The 24,544-nt window shown below is 39.6% G+C and overlaps 1 protein-coding gene across 1 annotated transcript in view; it reads left to right on the top strand.

Annotated features, from left to right (window-relative positions):
* opn7b (opsin 7, group member b) overlaps positions 1 to 19,648 on the top strand; it is a 51,908-nt gene extending 32,260 nt beyond the window's left edge. The window contains exons 2-6 of the mRNA XM_088291725.1: positions 1,020 to 1,107; positions 4,646 to 4,808; positions 5,294 to 5,421; positions 16,561 to 16,895; positions 17,521 to 19,648. Of these exons, the coding sequence (XP_088147851.1) occupies positions 1,020 to 1,107; positions 4,646 to 4,808; positions 5,294 to 5,421; positions 16,561 to 16,895; positions 17,521 to 18,018 (1,212 nt within the window). The 3' untranslated portion in view covers positions 18,019 to 19,648. The remainder of the gene's footprint in view (positions 1 to 1,019; positions 1,108 to 4,645; positions 4,809 to 5,293; positions 5,422 to 16,560; positions 16,896 to 17,520) is intronic.
* Positions 19,649 to 24,544: the final 4,896 nt, after the last annotated feature.

Consider the following 24,544-nt stretch of genomic DNA (forward strand, 5'->3'; position numbering starts at 1 on the left):
GTGTGTGTATGTGAGGCAGCTCCTGTGACCGAAGAGGAGGATGCAGTTATAGACTTTTCAGATGAATATTGATCCACGTTTATACACCATGCACCAACCTGCTTCCATATTTGATCATCCTGGACATTGAGAGCCACCCCCTTTTTTGGGGTCTGTTGCAGTCTGTCACAGTCTGTCACTTACGCCCACATTTTTAAGGCATTGTTTACGACTCCATCATTGTGAGATTGTTTTGATATGTGTCCATGCAAAACTCTTGACCCTGGAGGGATCTCCCATTGCCAACCCGGTCTGCCCTTGATCTTCCTGCCATGCTGCCCCCCCCCCCAGGCTTCGGCGCCTTCCTCGAGTTCTGCCTTAGCACATTTTCCTGTCCTCGTTGCTATTTACAATGACAACAAATTATATGTGTCTCCGTCCAGTTAATTGTGAATTACAGATACAAGAGACAGTGAAACGGGGGTTCCCCTGTTCCACTTCCTGTTGCAGAGCATTACATGACTTGACCTAAAACCCTCTCCCGATCTTCTCAGGCTTTCTATCTGTACTTTGAAGGTAACTGCGGTGTGTCTGGATTGTGACATTATCTGTGTGCCTACTCACTCATTTGTCGGTGAACTGGCTACAGTTAATGGATGATAAAAGCATTTTCCCGGTGGTTTGGTGTGCTGCTCTTTGTTTCTACATCACCCACGCCTGTGACAATGGGTGACACGGCAAGGTTATTGCAGGTTATTCCAGATATAATTTAAAAAACTCTATAACCTGAAACTGAATACATGCAGTCAGCGCATATATTATTTAATTAGAGTGCTTTCTGAGACTGATTGAGGTATGTTCCTCATAGTTTCATGAAGAAAATTGGATCTGCCATGAAGTTTATAGCTCTCAATTATGGAGACGGTATCAGTGTGTAAATTCCTCAAAGAAGTTGCTTGCTTTTGTTAAATGCCAGGGGGTGAAAAAATATTTCTAATCATTTTATCCTCCATTGTGTCTGTTCTCCCATTTTCTTTCAGATGGGAAATGCCTCCGAAACGTATCTGTTTGTGTCCAGAATATCAAAAGACAATGACTTCCTCATGGGGACGCTGTATACAATCTTTGGTAAGGGTTTGTTTCTTTTTCCTTCATTGAATACAAAGAAGGAGTCTCAAGGCCACCATGAAAAAAGGGAAATTGTTGCACTTACAGTACATTTACTATTATTAGTATGACTTCAGATTGAAGAGAAAAAGCCATATAATTACAAGAACAAATGTATCCATCCATTATCTGCGTCTCCTCTCCTCGAAAAGGTCACGTTCGTGCTGGAGCCAATCCCAAATGTCTTGAGGCAGTAGGCGGGGTACACCTTGAAGTGGTTGCCAGCAAATCACAGGGCACACACAGACAAACACCAATTCACACTCACACTCACACCTTGGGAGAATCTAGAGTGTTCAATTAACTTACCATGCATGTATTTGTAATGTAGTGCGAGGAAACCGGAGTACCCGGAGGAAACCCACGCAGGCGTGCGGAGAACATACAAACTCCTCATGGGAAGGCTGAAATGAAACTCTGGACCTCTGCACTGTGAGGCGGATGTGCTCACCAGATGACCACCGTTTCACACAGAACAAATGTCATTTCAGGAAAATGAGTCATAATATAAAAATACACCAATGCTGTTCTAGATCTACTAGTAGTGGTTGCTTCTGCAATGTGCAAAATGTGCAGGCACAACAGGTGGAATATATAACTAGCAGTACGGCAAAGCACCCCCACAAAAATACATAAAATGTTTTTTTATTGGCACCATGACAATTTGTGCCCCCTTTTATCGGCATTACAAGGGCTATGCAAGGACTTTGTTCATAAATGTTGAGGCGAGAGGTGATTGATATCAAGGAAGTACATCTTAGACGTTCACAGACCATCTGTATTTGGAGGAGGAACTAGGTTTGGTTAGTTGTTGGTTGAATGTGACAAAGTGTTGGGGCCGAACACGAATGTTCTTGCTTTGCCGAGTGGCTAATTTAAAATACAAGCTAACCAACGACACAGGTCTTGTCTTTGCTTGGCAATCGATGATTGAGTCGGACCAATGCATTTCTTCATTTGCATCTTCCTGGCTCCTCACTGCTCTGTTCGTGTTAGCTCCTCCCACCAGAGAAGCCAGGTAGATGAGACAAGTATAATGAGAGATGAGTGAGATGGGGTTAGGAAGAAACGCTTGCAGAAATTAAATGATTGTTCCTCGATGTCATTTCATGGAGACTGCAAGTGAAGATGACGTGACGTCATGACACAAATCATGTCCACTGATCATGCTTGATGGTTCAAATGGAAATTAATTAAAGTCGAACATGATCAACACTGTTACTCCGAGCAACTTTGCAGGAGAAGAGATGATCTTTAGTGGTCTTCTCCAACAGCACAGCACACATTTGGAGTGACTTGTAAATATGTATACAGTGGTGATATTCTGCTTGCTATGTAGAACCATCAACGTTTTTTTAGGTTTGCCAAATAAGGTAATTGGTTAGGTGTAGTAACCATGAAGAAGTCTAATTAAATCATTTTAGTAATACTGCAAAAAATAGAACACGCACTCAGCAAAATATGTAAAACAAAAATAATCAACGAATGGCAAAAACTGAAGGTTAATTAAGATGAATTTTGTTTCATTAAATCATTGATTACCAGAATTTGCAAGCCCTGCTGTGTTTACTGTCAAGCTGCCTTGGGAAACTCCCATTTTGGTGTCCAAGTTATAAGCAAAGCTGGGGACTTGCAACTTGCACTCGTTAGATACTTATACTCGATTTAGACTCGCTCATTTAAGACTCGAGACTTGACTGACTCTTTTTCTGGGACTCATGAATTTTATGAGTCTATATGGTGTGGTTTATACTAATTTCCAGCCGTGTGTCTGCTTGTGCGTGTGGCTCAGGTGCATGCGTAATTTGAATGCACGGGGGAGCACACCCATCACTAGACCTCAGTCTTTGGGGTGGGGGGGGGCACATGAAATGAATTGGGCGGGTGGGGACAAGCTGTTGCATATTAGATTCCCATCAATCAAACAAAACCCCCTTGTTTCTTTACATTTTTAATATCAATGTGATAAACAATTCAACACTAGCATTTCTCAACCCCAAAATAGAAACTCTGATTGTCGGCAAGTTCTGCTACTTATTCACTGAGTCGGGTAAATGAGCCGTCTTCCCAACAAGTGTTGGCCAAACACCACCGAGGCCGATTCAAAATGATCCCCTAATAATACACATGACAAGTGTTCGTCTCTCCGTGTTCTACTCTAGTTTTCTTCATTGAATTGAGTTCTATCCTCATAAAATATTGGTACACTATTCTAGGTTAAGGATATTTGGGTATGATTGATTGATTGATTTGAATATGGATTATGGGTATGGATGTGTTTATGTGGCTTTTCCTGAAGAAAGACACACAACAGGCCAATAAATGAGTGTACACAACATAGGTGAAGACACTTTCACTGATTAAACAAAGAACGGTTAAGATGGCAAAATTTAAGCAGCAAGTTAAGGTTGGTGCTACTTCCGCCGCCCGATTTTGCGATGTGATAACATAACGATCACAACGCGGTAACGCAGGTACGTAGAAAATGTACAAAATAACAAAACATTTTGGTGGAACAGATTATTGCCAATTCCAACAATGTGCTTACAGACATGGAAATAAGAATCACACGACTTAGCAGTCATCAATGCACACTGCTAAACAAACTCGCGACACAACACATCCGTGCCACACAGTCCGTCTTCAGTCCTCGAGCCATATGTCACATCGTACATGACTAAGTCATGTGAACTCACTTTTCACATAAAATCGTACAAATTATGAAAATTAGAAAAAGAATAAAATTTAATCAAAATTAAAAATTACTTTTTTGAAACTCATGTGGGGGGTCACAAGCAACTTGGTGGGCAGGCACGCCCCCTATAACCCACCCTTGGTGACGGGTCTGAGTTGCACTTTATTTTGTTAATGACAAGATTGGTTTTTGTTTAATGAAAACAAAGTTAGCTTCATGAAGATACTATCATCGAAAATGTTCACGTTCACTTTTCTCTTCAGTTAAATATCAATTGTAGTGTAATTACTTTATTGGGATTGAATTTATAACTTAAATATGACTTGAGACATCGATTTGCATGTAAAGAATTGTGAGCCCCAAGACTTGACTTTGACCTGGACTCATGGTCAGGGACTTGAGACTTGACTATGACTTGTGGGTCATAGACTGGCGATTTTACTTTAACTTGGCCTTAGAGACTTGTGCACATCTCTGGATATAAGTGTCTTGCGTGGGCAAGGGCATCATTCAAGATAGAGCCTCAACATGGGCGTTATTCAACTCAAAGAGAGATATAACTAGATGACTTTACAGTTTATGGCAGATCTCATACCACACAGCTGTAGAAAATGAAAATGAAATAAAATTTGCCTTATTTACATATATTGTGAGGGTTTTTTTATGCACAAAAAAATGTATGCTTGTAATATTACACTGTGTCCACAAAATGATATACTACATTTGTTGGACCGTGGCTCTAACAAACTGTTAAGATTCAGGAGAATTAACGATTAAATATTGTTGTATAACTCTAACTGGCAGGTGTGCTCTCAGTGCTGGGAAACGGGATCCTGCTGTTCGTGGCCTATAGAAAAAAGTCCTCCTTGAAGCCAGCAGAGTACTTTGTAGTCAATTTGGCCATCAGTGATCTGATGATGACCATCTTCCTCTTCCCTCTTGCTGTACCATCAGCCTACACTCATAAGTAAGTCGACTTTCATCGACTAGATTACATCATTAAGGTCATATGTATATGTCAAGGCCGACTTTCTGTGAATTTAATAAAATCTTGTGCGATGTGGGAGATCCTGGAGGGATGAGTAAGTAACAAAGTATCTTAAACTAAATGTTGACACTGTGTTGCGTTTAGTGTGTAGGTACACAAAAATGTGATTTTGAAGCTTGGCAAAGCGCTTTGGACAACATATGGTTTAGATAAAGCATGATAAAAGTGCATTTCATTTACCAGTATGATCAAAATGGATGTTTCATTTTTCGGCAAAAGTACAATTAGTAATGCATTTACATGGATTTGGGATTTGGTGGTTAAATGGTTTAAAAATTAAAAAACAATAATTAAATTAAACAAAATGAAAAAAACAAGCAGTGATCACAGATTTAAGGTACAAATTCAGCCTCTACTGTGGACGCTTCTTTTATTTGTTTCATATTTTCTTCCTCCTCATCCAGGTGGCTGTACAATAAGACCACTTGCACCGTTTACGCCTTCTGTGGCGTTTTGTTTGGCCTGTGCAGTCTTACTAACCTAACGGTCCTTTCATCTGTCTGCTGGCTAAAGGTCTGCTGCCCAAACTATGGTAAGGTGACTCTCTGCACATTTCTCACACTTTCAAAGCTCTTTCTATCACCCTTAAAGATGACATTGTGTTGAGTTGTCACATTGGCAAGATGTTATGACTTGGGCCTGACAGATTTTTTTTTTCAGGCATATGCCAATATTTCTCAGAATAAAATTCAATATCCAATTAAAAGTTCTTTTGAGTAATAATATATATATATATATATATATATATATATATATATATATATATATATATATATATATATATATATATATATATATATATATATATATGCGGCACGGTGGATGACTGGTTAGCACGATGGCCAGGCGTGGGTTCGATCCTGATCCCGGCTCCGGCCATCCTGTGTGGAGTTTGCATGTTCTCCCCGTGCTTGCGTGGGTTTCCTCCGGGTACTCCGGTTTCCTCCCACATTCCAAGAACATGCATGGCAGGCCGATTGAACACTCTAAATTGCCCCTAGGTATGAGTGTGAGCGTGGATGGTTGTGCGTCTCTGTGTGCCCTGCAATTGGCTGGCAACCAGTTCAGGGTGTCCCCCGCCTACTGCCCGAAGATAGCTGGGATAGGCTCCAGCACCCCCCGCGACCCTAGTGAGGAGAAGCGGTACAGAAGATGGATGGATGGATATATATATATATATATATATATATATATATATATACGAATGGAATACAAGAAAATCAATTTCTTGTTACACATCCGCACACAGTTTGAGCGAGCCCACACACATAAGTAACGTTTTTAAAGTGACTCGGTTACCTGAAGCATGACAAAAATCTCGCTATACCTCAGTGTTATGTTGACATTTCAGCCAAGAACTCCACTTGGAACTTTTGTAAGCATACAAAAGGCTGTATCAGTCTGCGCTTGTCAAATGAATGCTTTGCAGAATACATAAAATGAACCACAGGCCACAAATGCAAACTGCTGTTTTTCCGACGCGCTGGAACTTTCTCTACCTCGTATGCAGAGCACTGAAGAGAAAGATTTAAGTCGGCAGAATTCAGGTTCTTTTATGAGAAATGAACCAGGTGTCAGCCTTGCTGTTAACTGAGTCTGAATCCAATTATTGATATGAAATATAATCCAATTAGATTATAAAAAAATATCCCTTCCTGGTGAGCCTATTGTCTCGTTTCACCCGGAGAAGAGTGCATACAGGCGTTTTTAGTCCAACTTTAAAATTCAGGATTAAAAATGTACATAACGTTTGCCCTTTGTTTCTGGAACACTGGACCAGCTATACATTGTACTGGATGGCGATGGGAGTTAGGCCATGTGCCTTTGGGCTTTTTACCATGCGTCTCTATGCCACGTTGGGGGATTCAACTGTCATAAAATAAGTACTGCATGCTATTTGCTTTCTGTAAAATCTGAGCAGGAATTGGATGGCAGTGAAACGTTCTCACTGGATTGATTAAGAGTGTATTGTATATACAGAAGGCACTGTAAATATTCCAATTGCAATGGGTTGTGCTGTGACATATTTACAGTTGCTCTGTCTGGAGCTCGCAACTTTGAGAACATTCCACATTAGCGATCTACATTCGTGAGCTGTTTTGGAGCAACATGGCATGATGTCGTAATTTTTCCAATAAAGCTTTACTGTGTTAACTGTTTTATTTTCGTATGGTTTATGTGTGGCAATAAAACTGTTACAGAGGTATGAATAAAAGAGGCTGTAAAAGGGAGAACATTCAATATTAACTTTGTATTTAATGAGAGCATTTCATATATTTTGGGGGAACCAACGCATCCCAGATATTGTTCCATGCTGAGGGTTAATGTTTTTGTGTTGCCGTGCAGATCTGGGTGGGCTTTTACATGTTCTGTTCAGCTTTGGCTGTGCTGTCAAATGATCTCCACATTTGTCATCTTTGCTTTCTGTAGAGTGGTGGGAAAGCTCATCTTTGCAATCACTATTCGGGAATTTTGTTTTTGTTTTTTTTGTTCTTAGTGGAATGTTAATTTGTTGCATTTGAAACAATGATCCATATCACATTTTATCTGAGATTGGTTGACATACACTATTCGTGAAAACTGGTGAAATTTTAGAACAAACTTAAACTGGTCTATACCCTTCACAGGGAAGCTTAATTTGACCTCTAAACTTTTGAATGCATCTGTCCTACTGGTCAGTATTTCACTACTTAACTGGTTCCCTAACAAGCACCTGAACGCCAAAATTCCTAACAGGTGTTTTATCCATAAATGGATATATAAATATGCCCGTTGCACATTCATGTTCAAACAGTCCTCTTCATCATGTTGTTCACATTTTTGCAACTTAAGTCAATTCCAACATAGGATGTTCTCAGAGGGAAGTTGCCACTGAGTTTAGAATGTCGCAGTGTCATCGCCAGGTTGCAACTTACGTATTTGAAGTTCATCCTATCGTATCAAAACCAAATACCAAAAGTCCGACATCCCCAACTTTTTGTACGTAGTGCACTGTATTTTTAAACACACATGATAAAAGTAATCAAGTAAAAAAGTGTGCCTGTTTATTTGATAATCAAGTTCATCAGGTGTATCAACATGTATTATTAAGGCCGCAACAATGTAGACAATATCTGCCAAAGATTTTGGCTCAATAAAGTGCATCTTACTAAAAAAGGCAATAATTTGTGTTCTGGGCGCTTGAGTGAGTAATGAGCCACAGCAATAAAATGTGAAGAACTAATCAACAGATTCGGGCATAACTGCACATGGTCACATACTGCAGCAGTGAGTTCTGAAAAGGTTGGCGCATTTGCCTCCAACTCTAATCTGGTGTCCCTTTCAGCTCCAGTTGTGCCATTGAAGTCAAGGCCACATTTTCGAAGGGCTCTTTTTGAAACTTGTTCGCACCCCAGAAACACATCTAAAATGCACAACACGTGACTACAAGACACCCAAATAAAACTGAAATGTAAAAGAGCACACGAAATTATGCTCTCATGACTAACCCACAAAGAACCACGTACAAAAAGAAAGTTGCTTCCAAACATCCGCAAAGCAAAGCTGCCCTTTCGTTCCGACATGACTTTATGCACTTAACAAGCAGCTCCACTGATTTGCAAATAAAAAAAACAGGGTCAGCCCCAAAAATACATTAATCCGGATTCAGATGTACTGTGAAGCATTTTTTGCTCTCTCTATGTCACTGATTCTGCTTTCATCCATATCAGTATTGTGGTGATACTGAAGAGAGAAGGGAATCATTGAAATAAGAGACATAGCGATGGAGCCAATCATATTTAGGTGGGCGGTTCTAGAAATCCCAGAACCCTTCAAATTTGACAGATTTCCTTCAACTGTATGTCATTTGCAAATTTTCCCCATTGTGGGACTATTAAAGGACATCTTTATTTTTGAGCAAGCGACACTGAAAGAAATTCTGTGTTGCTTTTTCACAATTTTAGTTGGTCAATGGTTACATGAAATAAAATTGATCTGGATCCGAATACATTTATTTGTGTAGTAGTCTCCTTAAATCTTATATATGATTTTATTTTTTGCTACTTGACGAAATGAACAACACATCGGGTTTTTTGAAAAATACATACAAGTACAGAATTTTCTGGACAATAAGCCGCTACTTTTTTTGTAGATTTTGAACCATGCAGCTAATACAACAGTGCAGCTTTTCTGTGGATTATTCCTTTACCGGAAGGGGCGCTTTGTAGTTCAGAAAATACGCTAAACAAATCTTGATTTTTTTTCTCTTGGGTCTGTTCTGTTTTAATTAGAAAAGTTGTTGCTATGTTAAAAGGCACTGTTTCAACAATCTGTTCATGTACCTTATGTGCATTCACAGTACAAAATAGTTCATGCAGTAAACAACAAATTTTTTTCAACATAGAAAACGAATTATTATTATTTCTTTTTTTGTTTGTTTTTCCCCCAAAATAGTTGCTGCGGCTTATATGCAGGTAAAATACAGCATTTGGTTGAACGCATCTAAAATACAGCTAATCCCCTTGCCTTACATTTTTTTCCACTCAATCCCTGCCACCTCTCCTCGACTGAGCTCTGAGCGTGCTATCTACACAGCGATGTGCTGCCTTTGAGTCATAAACAAACGTGGTGGAAGTACCTTGCTTAAGCCAGGATAGGAGGAACATTTATTCACATCTATTACTCAATACCGACACTACTACTATCATTCAGTTGATGTTGTTGGGTAGGAGTTATTTGATGTTTTTTTCTTTTTTATTTTGCAGCACGGAACATTTTCAGGTGCTCAAAGACAGCACCACTGTCCTCTGTTTGAATTTGAATGAGTGAAGCTCGATGTTGTCCCTGCTAAACAAAATGCCCAGGCAAACAGCAAAGACCAGCATGCTTGTTTTGTTTGGTGAAACATTCAAATAACAGCAGAGAGACACTCGAGATATTCGGCAACAGGGAAACGCAAGGGCACCCTAATAAACAAACTATGTTCTCTTTGGAGGTGAATGCTCAGGCATGAATGTGACCAATTAGTGGGCTGGCAAATTTGTGTTGTTGTTTTTTTTTTTGCTGGGAAGATTATAAAGGCTTTTTCTGTGGAGTGCGAAGCAAAATGGATGAGAAAAGGAAAAAAAAGCAAATGAGCTGTTAATAAGTTGATGACAATAATGTTTATGTTCATTGCAACTGGAAGGCAAAAACCACAATAACATCTGCGGACAGCGCACACAAGGTTAAATTTTCACGTATAGAATTATTACAAAATGATTATCATAATAAATACATGCAGTCGACTCGTTCAATGAACTTTTAGAGCTTTTGATTTAAACAAGTTGTTAGTATAAAGCCGCACGTGATGAGCCAGTATGTGCTCGGGTGTTTGCATTTTTACACTTGGGATAAGGTGGAGGTAAGAGACACAGAGTGAGCACACAAACTGCAGTGAGAACGATAAATCAAAGGTTGAGAGCAGTGCAATGAAGTTCTCTGCACAGCAACTAAAGTAAAAATAGCTGAGCTTCGAAAAATAAATCAAAATTTGGACACATTTAAAATGTTGGGCTTTAGTCAACTTCTAGGGAAATTCTAGAGAATGAGAAAATGATTTGCTTTAGTTTAGCTCCTGTAAAACTTCTGCATACTAATCACCTCAGTCAACAGAACACATCAATGTCCATCATCAAAGAATTTGTCGGGACATATTGACCAAGCAATCCATGGATAAAAGCTAGATAAAAGGAGATTTCCACTGGCTTTACTTTGCCCCTTTTATAAAATCACCAGATACTTCAAAGTGCATCCGATAAACCAACTCAACATGCAGAGACTTCCAAGATTACCATTTAAATTAACCAGATCTGATGCGACTACCATTATACACAATGACATAGCGGATTAACCATTTGAAGGAACATCACAAGTGTATGTTCATTTATTTGTTTCATGTGGTATTGTAATGTCTTGACTAATGCTGATAAGCTGTAATGGGGACTGATGGGAAGAGAAATATTTCTCCCTCAACCTTTATGACTTCTTTTATCAAGGCCAGAAAAGCTGCCTTACGCGAGTTTTGTTATTGTTCATCGACACCTAACAACGAACAGAATAGTTCACATTCAAACACATCTGCTTTCCATTAGATTTAATCTACAGCCACCCGTGACTGCTGATTGACTTGTGAGTGCGGGATCGAAGTGCACAAAAGATTTGAGTGGGATTAGTCAGAGGCCCCCCTGCTTGTGGACTTAACTCGCCACGTGTTTCATTTTAGGGGCTCTAATGAAAATGAGGAGATGGAAATGGCAGTGACTAAAGAGGAGTTTGCAGCTTACTGACAACATAATCGATACAGATTTCTCTTGTGACGCTAAGTGCATCTGGCTGGGAAAGTGTAGGTCAGGCTACATCTCATTGAAAGAGAACTCAATCTGAGACATATACATTAAAAACAACCCCCCCCTCAAAAAAAAAAAAAAAACGTGCTGTGTTAATAAAAAAAACTCAAACAGACAATTGAACATAATTTAAAAACAATAAAACAGTAACAAAGTTAAAAACAATAAAAACAAATAAGACACTAAAATGAAGGACATGTTATGAGACTGTGGGCTCTCTTTTTGTAGACAGACTCATGTAATTAATTTTCATGCCGCGGCAAGTCTACTTTTCCATATTTGGGAATTTAACAGACCGCACTGCGTCTTGCTGGTGTGTTGTGGCGGACCGTGGGCATTTTGGATGACAAGCTCCCAGGCCCGGCACACTTGACAATTTGGTGATTACAACCAGACCAACTAAAAGGTGGTCTAAGTTTTGGCACAGGTGGTGTTAAATTAATTCTGGTGGATTTGATTGAAGCGTAGGCAGATGGATTCTGCTCTGTAGTCGAGGGGGTGTGGGAGGTGGATTATCACACACAAGACACACGATCGGGGGTGGAAGGCCGAAGGCAGTCTTCAAGTGTCGTTCACAGGTGCCAACTCTACATCACCGGCGAGTGCAGTTCCTTATAAATGTACATTGCACGCTTTGATCTTCTACATGTACTCCAGCGAGTCTGTTATGCTTCCACCATGTACATTAATTACTTAATTTAAAGTGACTGAGACAAGCCGCTTTGATTGGCTGGGATTCAAGTAGGCTAAGTTCATTCCAACAATGACGGAACATCTACGAAGTTACAAAAAAAAATAACAATCCACCCATGTGGTATGTGCTTTGCGTGCTAGACTTGCAATGAGCACAAAAATAGAGCCTTTAATGTCTAATGAATATCAGCTCTTGACAGCTTCGCCTTCACTGCAGCATGTTTAGAGCTGGAGCCCCGTGTTTTTTTTTCAGCAAGACATTTCACCACAGTTGGACTGTCTGCGACGGTACAGCTGGAGGACATGAGGAATGTCGTCAAAGTGGAGGCGAGTGCGTCTCCCAAGAGATGTGCAGAGGAATGAGAGCAGGCGCTTAAAAGCAAAGTGGAGCGAGAGAGTTGACTAAATGAGACTGAAGAATTAAACAATTTCTTTTTGTGGGCAACAAACGATCACCCAACTGTTAGAAAACTGCAGTTGCTTTCTTATTTTCAAACTTAGCTTGCAGCAAACATGAATGTCATCATGCATGCTGTGATTGTGACATCTATAATCCTATTGTTCTTATACTGGTTGTAGGTGAGTTCAATATCTCCTCTGGCATTACTAACGGCTATGCTTCAAAGCCTTTTTCAGAAATCAATTTTATGGGTCAGTCCCTGATTGGGATGTTTTTTTGTTTTTTTTAATAATTCATATATAAAATGAATGAAGAATGATAAAGAGGTTCCGTGCCACTATATTTGTTTCTTGAAAAGTGATGGTCTTGGAGATACAAGGTTTTACAAGAGGAAATAAAATTCTGCGTCTCCTGTATGCAGCCATCATCTATACCGCTTCTCCTCACTAGGGTCGGCGGGGGGTTCTGGAGCCTATCCCAGCAGTCATCGGGCAGGTGGCGGGGGACACCCTGAACTGGTTGCCAGCCAATTGCAGGGCACACAGAGACGAACAACCATCCGCGCTCATACTCATACCTAGGGGCAATTTAGAGTGTTCAATCAACCTGCCATGCATGTTTTTGGAACGTGGGAGGAAACCGGAGTACCCGAAGGAAACCCACGCAGGCATGGGGAGAACATGCAAATTCCACACAGGAAGGCTGCATCCGGAATCGAACCCACGACCTCTGCACTGTGACGTGCCAACCAGTCATCCACCCGCCTCCTGTATGTGAAGTTCCAGGCTGAAAAGTGCTATGCTGTATTTTATTGTAATAGTGGAGGGATTACAATTCCTTCTAACCAGTAGAACAGCTTTTGTGTTCAATTAAACAGGCCCCGATTTCACAATGAGGAAATCCGTTTCTGAGTCAAATGAGAAGAGAGCATTATTTAATTATTCATACTTTGTTGTGGGTGCGATGAGATTTGTCAAGGCCTTGGCTTAGTAAAATTTAGGAATGGTATATCATGTATGCATAAACACGTTAGCATGCAGACTTTTAGTGGAAAAAGATATTGGTACATATACTTAATGTGTGCATGCGTGAGGATTTTCTTTTTGCTGTTGAAATCAGCTCTCTGTGTAAAACAAGCTCAGGTTGAAATTTTAATGTGCTGCCGCTGAGATGATTTAATCAGTGAAAGGATGCTTCACATCAGATAAAAGATATGTATAAGGACAAGCATCACACACACGCACACATGCATTCTGACACACACTCGACAACACGACAGTGCATTGTACGCCGCAGGGCTTAACCAGCCGCCTCCACCCTCAGTTTGGACCATAAGAGGGGCTGACATTCAGCTGAAGAAGCTTGGTGGTGTTGCAGATAAGGCTCAAAATGTTCCTTTCTGCTGTGATGCTGCAATCGGCAGAATCAATTAGTCATTGGCTATGGGTGAGGGCTTCTCTGGTATTTCTCATGGATCGTTTCACACCCATGACTGTAACCGCACTAATATGAAAGGAAGTGCATCAAAAGTCAACAGTTGGGCTCAAACAAAGTAACATGCTGTTTTTTTTTTCATTAATGCAATAGCCTGGTGACAACAAAATTGTTTCATTATCAAACAGAATGACGTTCAGATTTGTTTTCGTACCACGAGCAGTTTACCTATATTGTTGCTCCCAATTTACAACATTATACAATCATCTTTTTTATGTGACGAGTAAACAAGCACCCCACAGCTGTGACAAATTCTCTCCTCACATGCAAACGGATCATTTTGGATTCCTGGAATTAAGAATATTGCTAACTCCACATGTGGTCCTTGTGATCACTCATGTGCCTGCAGTCCCAATCAGCACTGCAATGTAATGGTATTCATGAAAAAAGGAATTCATACCTTATGCATGCGATCAACATAAATGCCAAAAATGCCACTTTTCTACCACCAAGGTACTCGCAGCACTAATAATACCTCATTCATCCAGTCACATACTGTGCAATGATGAATGGAATTCCATGAAATAGTCATTTAAGAAAAATAACCGTTCATTCAGACTGAGCTCACCAGGAGCAACTGGTGGTTCGCTTCAGCCTATGCCGGCAAATTTTGGACAAGGGACGGGGGTCTCGATTGGTTTCCAGCCAATCGCGTGCATGCATGGTTTTGCAATATGGTAGGAAGTGGGAGTATAATCACAGGCAGAACAGGAAAACGCTTTACAGAAAAGCCAGAGACGGATTAAAACCTGCTAACCTCAGAACTGTAAGGCAGATGTACTAACCACTCGGTCACAGTGGTGCCTGGTTTGGGCACGCATCTAAGTTTATTAAGGCTATTCAAGTTCCTGTAAAGTGGAAATAAAAATGTCTCATAAATTTGACACACCACAGAGAATTGTTAACAAGCCTGAAAAAAATTATTGGATAATAAAACGCCAATTATATAAAATGAGGCTTAGAATTCCTGAAATATCAAAGCCCTTGCCTCAGCTCTCAGATGTTGTGGCTATCTCCTCTGAATATGCTGAAATCACATTGTGCTGTTTGTCAACTGTCAATCAAATACATTCCTATGCGTCTTTCTTATACCTACAATCCCTACATGCTCAAGCCGCAACAATATAACCGCTCAGAGCCTCCGGTGGCTGGAAAATTTCCCACGAGTCATCGTGGGGCCACCAGGTAGCTCGCAAGCTAACAAGCGCCCGGGTGTTTATCTCGGCCGGCAAACATGCGACAGGCTCCTTTGCTGTGTCACCTCCTTGCCTGGTGTTGGGTCATTGTGTGGGTCCACACAACAGAAACACTTCAGGGAAAGTCAACTGTTTATTAAACATGACGGCACGCCTTATTCGGCCCGGGGCTAACACTACATGACAGACATTGGAGCACATACTTTCTGCTAGTTATATACCCATAGTGCTTTGCGTTCCAACATATCATGGTAGCCGGAATTACACAAATTACCTCAGGACTAGGGCTGGCCGATATGACTTTAAACCAATATTGCGATAAATTGAGCAATTTTACCTCAATAACGATAAATGCACGATAAATTCCCCCTAACTAGGGTTAGGGTTGGGGTTTCCAACATGGGTTAGGGTTTACAACTAGGGTTAGGGTCTCCAACTAGGGTTCAGATGGGTGGAGTCACGTGACTAGACGTGCTGTAGCCGTCTTAAAGGGGTATGAACATTGCCGCAGACAGAAAAGACTTTTTTCTTTTTTTTTTTTAAACACCGAATTTACTGACATGGGCAAAATGATGCCGGTCATTGTAATAAATTTCGGTAACGGTAAATTTTTGGTTTATTGCCCAGCCCTACTCAGGACATTGAGTTCTGGAAATTGTGGCATCCAGGGAAAATGCAAATCTGAGGTGTAGGCATAGCTAGCTAGGTAACTGCAAGCAATGGTAGAAATGTACGGAATTAAATAGCTCACAATTGCACTGGACAGTCATTTATACGAACATGTGCTCAATTCATATAAAGTCAGAGAAGAGTGACTCATGCCAGACGCAGAATTGTGTCATTTGTTGTTGTTTTAGTCATGCTCCCCCTCAAAAAATGTTGGCAACTGAAATGGTGAGAAACAGTTTAAAGCTAAATCCCCACAATTCAGTACTGCACAGTTCTCAGTCTTTGCACGTTTTCAGCATTTCTTTTCACAACTGCATGATATATCTAGAAACAAATGTCTGAATTCACTTCAAAGGGTCTTCAAGTTTTTTTTAAATGATAATGTTAACATTATATATAACAAGTTCTTTGAATTTGCCCAATTTGTTCCTGCAAATACTGTAATTCCTGTTTTGGATTAAAGTGTTACGTCATCCAACAAAAGAAAGATATCTTTACGTTTTTCAGTAATTATTGATTCCCTTTATTGTCTTTTTATTAAAACATCACGTAACTAGATCCAGTTTGGTTTGAATGAGCTTTGTCCTTGTTTATCTTCCTCTGTCAATCATCCCTCTCACTATAATGATTGATGTACTTGAAAAAGTAATTATTTGCGCTTTGCTGAACTTTAAATGACAAGTTTATTATGATGTCCTCCCCACATCCTGTCATACATGTGCTTCTGCACACACTGTTCTCCATGCTGCACGTCTGTGAGAACACAGCTGACAAGACTGGCTGCTCCGTTGTGTTGGTCTGACCGTGAGACTTGTTTTTCCAATCCGACTCTCTGTTATGCTTTTCCTCAGGCAACAAGTTTTCCTCCTGCCACGCCTGCTTGCTGGTCGCCGGGGTCTGGTGCTACGCGGCCGTCTTTGCTGTGGGGCCACTGTTGGGCTGGGGGGAGTACGGGCCCGAGCCGTACGGTACGGCATGCTGCATCGACTGGCATGCCCCCAGCCAGAACTCTTTGGCGATGAGCTACATCATCTGCCTCTTCTTCTTCTGCTACATTGTTCCCTGCACTGTCATCTTTCTGTCCTATGTGTTCATCCTGTTGACCGTCCGCGGCTCCCGCCAGGCAGTGCAGCAGCACATGTCCCCTCAGAACAAGATCACCAACGCACATGCGCTTATTGTTCAGGTATGTTTCCAACACTCATTACTCAATACGTTTTTACATTGCACATACAGTGCTTATAAAAAGTCTGGAATACTCGGCTTTGAAATTTCAGAATGCCATCCAACATCTGCTCCACCCTACCCCAAGTGAAATACACTTGAAAAACAGGGGTGCACGTAAAAATCTGGGCATGATTCTCAAATGAGAACCAGAGGTTGTTGTTCGGTGTGGAATTCTTTCCTGATCCATCGACCTCAAGGTTGAACTTAAAGACTTGCGTCACATTTGGGCAAGGTTTCTCAGAACTCGTCATTTTAATGTCACTGATCTAACTTTTCATTCTTAGTTTTTATTTATTAATTACAACATGTATTAAGGCTACAAAATGGAAGCTTATTCAAGCAATACAATTTACTGTTTGATAAAAAGACATTAACTCCATACTGCCCACAATTGAATTGCACGGGCTGTTCAAAAAAATGAATTGCCCACCTCTGACTTGCATTACGACACCCTGTGATCCGCTAACTTAACACAGTTGCCCAGGGCAGTGGTTCTCGACCTTTTTTCAGTGATCTACCCCCTGTGAAAGGAGTGTATTATTTTTATTTATTTATTTATTAACTTGCATTTTTTTCTTTTTTAGCTCTCCGTGGCAGTTTGCATTGGTTTCCTGACAGCATGGAGTCCATATGCGATTGTGTCCATGTGGGCAGCATTTGGTAACCCCTCAGACGTACCACCCATGGCTTTCGCACTGGCCGCTATCTTTGCCAAGTCCTCCACACTTTACAACCCTATTGTCTATCTGGTCTTTAAGCCCAACTTCCGCAAGTCTCTCTGCCGGGACGTAGCCCTGTGTAGAAGGTCATTCTGCGGGTGTTTGTGTCAGCACAACTCTACCCAGAAGGGAACGTGCCGGCAACCTCATCACAAAGAAGAGTGTAACTCGACGCAATTTTCCAACGGGCTTCTGGAGAACCACGGTACATGCAGACACTGTCCTTGTCCTGAGATGACGAGTCCTCGGGAAAACTGCGTCGACTACGGCCCTCAGCAGACTGCCGCGATGCTTCAAGGGTCGCAACATAGCGAAGTGACTGTCAGTCAACTCTCCAATGAGCAGCAGAGTGACTTCCTCTAAGGGTGAACTCGCACATAGGAAGCGACTGCAAAGACAAGCGAGTGGGAAGAAAAGACACTGGATGAGAGACATTTCCCACAAGCGCTACACCCGTTGATGAACAAGAACAGGTCAGGACTTCAAAAGGCCAAAGTTTAAAGAACTTATTTTAACGCCTCAAATATGGGATACTGCCAAAACACAGCCCGACATGCAAGTCGATCAAAGTGAAATCAGGTAATGTAAACATGCAACGATCTGATCAGATTCCAGATCAATTTTAAGAGGACTTGTAAAATGCAGATGAGATTTAGAGGGAAGAGCTCTCTATGAATCTACCTTTAATGTAATTATTATGAATAATGTATTTGGTGCTGTGTTTGCTTTATGTATTTATTGATGCATGCCTCAAATTGGAAGACAACGTGGTTGTATTTATGTAAAAAGGAGTACTTTCCTTTGTGCTGCATTGGTTTCCAGGTGTCAGTCCAAGTCAATTGAGGGAAGCAACCGAGCACCCGTAGGAGTTTATCGTATGTCAGTCAGCTGCCGCCAGGAAAACACTGTGACACAACGTCCGTTCTATTCTCGATGTTCTCGGTCGGAAAACCTCAGGATGAGAAAAATAGCCACAATCAGATTCCTTTAGTCAAAACATTTGCTTAAAAGAGCATCACTTTAAATAAGCTTTGCATCTTGAATTGTACAAAAGATGAATTGCACTGTGACAAAAACTAGTTAAATAGTAACATTCTGACAGAATAAACAGTTTGCTTTTCTTGGAAGAATCACAAATATGAATGAAAATGCAAACTTAATCGTAATCTTAGTAATATTTCTTCCAGTAACAATGTATTGACTGTAATTTGCATTTTTTTTTAAATGGGCTTTCACTTATTTAAATATTCTATTAAGCTTTGATTTAAAGTGTTGATGAAAGAGAGAGCTGGCTCTTATTAGCATGCCCGAAGAGTATTCAGAGGGAGTTATGCCAACATATTTTGGCATCAATGAAATCAGGTAGCTATCCCACCCAAAAACAGCAACTGCAGCTGTGGGAAGTTTTTAAGATGAGTTTGTGGGGGTGTGTGTGCGTGCGTGTGTGTGTAGGTGTGGTGTGTGTGTGCATGTGTGTGAGTCAGGGGGCAATGAGTTATTTGTTTTTTGCAAGCATGTTGTTTTTTATGTTTTTTGTTTTTTTTAAATTGTATCTATTTATAATTGTTACACTTGTCAAAAATGCAAGAGACACCAACAAACACAGGGGATTTCAAACGTATTGGAAGAAAACAACACATGAGATTGACTGCTATTAATTTTCATTAAATGCCTCAGTAAGAACCAAAACAAATGAAGACATTTATCTGCTACAAACTATTCAAAAGTAATATGATTTTCTGGCTGTCGATCCCAGACCTTGAAGATTAACCATGTTGAAGCAAAATGGTTGTAATCTAAACAGAATTATCTTTTTAAAATGAACCCTTGTTGTACTTCTGTGAGAGTCTGAGAGACCAGCTGACTTTGGTACAATACAGTACTTTGCAAAGGTTTTTACCCCCTGGGCTATCTGCTCATTTTGCTACATTCTAACCCATAATATTCTAATCTCTCTCTCTCTCTCTCTCTCTCTCTCTCTGGTGGACGTCAAGGCCTTCTCTGCTAGCCTAACATAATCAAGAAATAATGATCATATTCTTTCACATTGATGTATAATTATATCATCGTGTCGTTTATTTAGGTGAGCGTTTTTATCTAATCAGAATTCAGCCAGCACGTGTTGCCAGGCAGGTTTCATAAACACAGTAGCACGCAGTAATCGTCCGAGGCCTTCAGATACAGTCGTGCAGGCGTCTCTTCTGTGTGAAGGGGGTCTTATAGTTAATAGACAGTATCATGAGTTGATGACAGTAAGGCCTTCTCGTTGCCCTTACGTGGACGGTGATTGGATATTTACTTGTGAGGGGGCAGCGCTCTGGAAAGACATGGAGTGTGAAACATAACGCTTGTCTAGTCTTGCACAATATTGCTACAAAGCGGAATGTCCATCTCCAAGATGAGGTCAGTGATGCACCTGAGCCATTTGACAATGAAGACTGGATATTCAGTAAGGGATGCTTTTGTGTTTTCAGAATTCATTTTTGGTTTTGAACAGCCCATTTTCAAGAATTGATCAAATCCATTATGGAAAACGGTCTTTCACTTGTGTTGCTTTTCCACCCATTAAGGTACTCTTAGCACTTCACTCTGAGTTCGCATTCATCTACTAATGGCACAGCATCAGGTGCAAATGGGGGTTCAGTATATTGCTTAAGGTCACTTTGACATGGTCACAAGAGCTCGGGATTGAGCCCACAACCGCTAGGGTGGGAGACGACCACTCTAACACTGAACCGCGCCGCCCACATATCCAAAGATCTGATCAAATTAGCTTTCAAAAAATTAGTTTTGTGGGATCAGAAATTGTATTTATTTATTTATCCATTTATTTATTTATTTTTTTTTTTAAACCCAGCCACGACTATTATTTCTCAACGATTCATTAGAAGAGTTCCTTAGTCGTCATGGCTGTGTTCGGTTAGTGGTGCCTCTTAGTTTGGTGTTGCAGAATCTGGGGCTTTACACAAAACATTTCTAAATACAAGAAGATTGCGTAACACTTTTGCACACACGGACTTTACTTGTTAAATGAATTTTCAAGGTAATAGGTTGCATCGAGACTTATTTGGGGTTTCAGAAATAATGGGGTGAATACATGTACATGCCAATATTCCGTTTTTTTATTTTTTAAAAATGTTCATGTGTATGTTTAATTTCACTTTATGACTATTTTATGCAGATAGATCAAATACAATCCTGATAAATAATTTTTACATTTCAGGGTGTAAATAAAAAAAGCAAGTGGATGTAATTTTGCAACACACTGTATTAGAAGTATTCAAACTTATATAATATACAGTACACTGTACAGAGAGATTGCCTTTCTATGCACGCATACTGGTGACTTGCAGTAATTTATCTCCCATGGCTAAAAGTTAAGAGTGGAACTGCTGCTAAGTCATAAGAAACGTGAATCACAACTCTTAACAGAAACTTCAAAAGATCTGTCATGGAGGAAAAGAACTTGCAAGACACCTTGCGCCACCAACACAAAACACATTTTGTTTTCAGGGCGCATTGCACTTTTGTGATGGGTTTGGACTTGAACTTCAGACCCACTTGACATTTTTTCTCTCTCAGCTTGTAATTGAATCATTTGTTTTATTGACGGCTCTTTCCTCTAGAAGAGAGTCTGAATATAACTGCTTTTATCAGTTACCTACAATGATTTTTCAAGTAGGCCGACTGTACGTTCATATGTATGTCCATATATTTCTTTTTTTTCCTCTTTTGGCATGACAATAACATGGTGGCCCGCTGTCCAACTGGTTAGCACATCTCCGGTTTCCTCCCACATTCTAAAAACATCTATTGTAGTTTCATGGAACACTCCAAATTGTCCTTAGGTGTTATTGTGAGTGTGACTGGTTGTTTGTCTATGTGTGCCCCTGCGATTGGCCGGCAAACACTTCAGAGCGTACCCTGTCTTCCACTGGGATAGGCCCCGGCACGCACGCAACCCTCATGTGGATAAGCGGCTTAGATAATGTATGGATGCATAACATTAACACAAACTGTGACGTTAATTGCTTTGCAATTTAAACTGCCATTGCAATGCCTTTGCTTGATATACGTCTTGTTGTTTTTGTCATGCATTTATTCTACAAAGCAAATTAGTTTAACAGAGCGAAAAGAGCTGTGGTTGAATCAATTGACAGCAGTCAGGGGAGCAAATCTACATCATACAGATCTACTGAGAAGTGTGATCAAGGTATGTCTGTGACTGCCACTCGTGCATGTAAATGATTTCATACTTGCAAATGTGAAAAAAGAAAGTATTTGCTGATGCTTAACAGTATGTCAAATTGAAAAAGTAATTATAAGCGTCCCTATTTCTTCCAGTGTGGATCTTATACAAAGCTTGCTCTCTGTAGAGTGTAATATGATTTCAGATAGTCGTTAATACCGATTAATCGTACAATATTGTCAGTTTGAGGAATCCATTATAATTTTTTATTATTATTTTTTTTAGTATTATTCTGTTCAATTTAGAAAAGAGTATAACCTCAGCTCTTGAAAGTTGATATAATGCCTCAATTCTTTAACAATTTTCCACCAAATTCTAACAAGCTCATGTGGGTTCCAACAGCATGTGATATAAAAGGTCACAAACGGCTGCACGTTGCAACTTTGGAAACGCTACTTGATTCAAACTACCAAGTTGGTTGTGTGAAAGAATTGAGGATTCATGAAGACTAAGGACCCCAGTTTATATCAGCTTGTGTAAGTCTAGCACAAAGCGCAGTGAAACTGTGCGCATAGGAGGAGTTTTCTTTCATTTGTTATTTTGCTTGACTTTGCACAGGTAGAATTGGGCAGATCCAAGTAGTATTTTGCCATCCAATTTTTGCGACATCTCTCAATTGTTTCAAAACCAGGTTGGTCCAAGCGCAGGACATATGAGTACGCTGTGCTAGACTTTGCAGAAAAAGACTCTGTGGTGTCCGTGCATGATCTTAGAAGGTAAACTGCAAGCTCTCGACTTTTTGAATCCCACCAGTTCTCCATATATTCTTAATTTATAGATCTATTCTTTGTAGACTGTAAAACTAATACTTGAGATAATAACAATAATAGTAATCATGAAAATGAACCACTACATGTTGCTAATATAAAATAATAAATATTCAAAGTGATATATATCATCATTATAAATCCAAATAAAAAAGATTCCAACCCAAAAAAAAAATATATACATATACCAATAGTAACGATAAATATATAAATAAGTACAAATCAGCAATCCTGCCCAACCCCTAAAGTGTGACTGTCTATCACACCTCATTCCATCTGTATCCCGTGAATGTAGAACTTGCAGTATTTAGTTTTGACTTGATTGTACATTGTTTTAAGACCTCACATAGACTGTTGCGTAATTTCATCCCACGGAATGAAATACAGACTCTTCTTCTGTTTGAGCGAATTATGTTAATTTTGACGTTTCCCTCTTAATGTGTCAAAACCTTTTTTGAAGGTAACATATTATTTTTTTTACTTCATTCAGAATCTGTGCTGTTTCAAATTTCACTATATCCATGAATTATAATCATTTTAACTCTAAGAAAAATGAATGGGTGTGAACCAGATAGCCTTTTTGTGAAGTTATCAGTGACCCACCTGAACTTAAGTAGATATCGGATCAAACCAGATTTTCATTTTTTTTCACTCCTTCAGTGATTCAATTGGCCATTTAAATTCTCCCCAGAACAGAAAATATTGGTGTCATTAGGAAACAATAACAATTTCACTACATCCAATTGTCACATGCATGTCCATTTATATAATACCCAGAAACAAACAAAAACAATTGTCTCCGTCTTTTTCTTGACAAATGTTTGTCTTCTCGCCTTGATTTCACGAGACCCTTCTCTTGTCCCAACCACCTGTATTGATGCAGCCAACCACACCACAAGAGTTCACACTGTTGATGTTGGCTATTCAAATATTCAATAAACATGGGAATAAAACGGAGCGGGTGTTTGTAAGAAAAAGAGAACATGTGTTGGGTTTTATGGATATAAAAAAGGCAAAATGCAATTTTGCTATACAGAAACATGTATTTTACATCAAGAGTCCCTTAATTAATAACGCATGATTGACGTGTCAGTTATTTTGTTGTCGTTGTTGTGTTTTGTTTTGGTTTTTTTACCTCTGACGTTTGTCAAAGAATGTATCTGTGTCAACTCGACCGAGCATTTTTCCTCATGTCAATATTGTGTTGAAATGTCAAGAGTATAAAAAGCATGAGCCAGTTATCATGTGGCTCAGCATCAAGAATTTGTATGTCCTCACACAAACAAACAGGCTAGAGTATTATCTAAAATATTCCAAGATATATTACATATTACGGTCTAAATATTTTTTGTTTAAAAAAAAAAAAGCTGAATCGCTTGATTTAATTTGAGATGTAATATTAAACATATGCTACGGTATGCAATGCAATTACTCAACTTTTCTGCTAAGTTTTGTGTTGTGAGTATGCCAAAAAATGTTGTAAAAGTCCTGTACATGGATGTGAAAATTCAAATACAGTTCACAGACTTTTGAAAAAATGTTGTCCTCAATTTTTAAAGGCACAAGCAAGAAAGAATGTGTTGAATGTGAAACGTTGTAAAACATGTATATGTTTGTATATGGAAGAAAACTATATAAAAGTTCATCAGAATATGATTATTGAATTTACTGTTGTGGATAAGTGACATTTAAGTTTAAATTGCACTGTGAAAAAAATATTGTTTAAATTAATGCTTTTAAAAAAGAACATTATCAAATGGATATAGTATTATGCTCCTAAATTTACACATTCTGGCATAATCTGTCAATTGTTCCTTGTTGGTACCATTCTCTTAAGAAAAATTATATGACATTTTAAAATAGCACATTCCTC

This window comes from Idiotropiscis lumnitzeri, chromosome 3, assembly GCF_059441095.1.
Source record: "Idiotropiscis lumnitzeri isolate Australia: NSW breed Sydney's pygmy pipehorse chromosome 3, RoL_Ilum_1.0, whole genome shotgun sequence".
In the NCBI taxonomy this organism is placed as follows: domain Eukaryota; kingdom Metazoa; phylum Chordata; class Actinopteri; order Syngnathiformes; family Syngnathidae; genus Idiotropiscis; species Idiotropiscis lumnitzeri.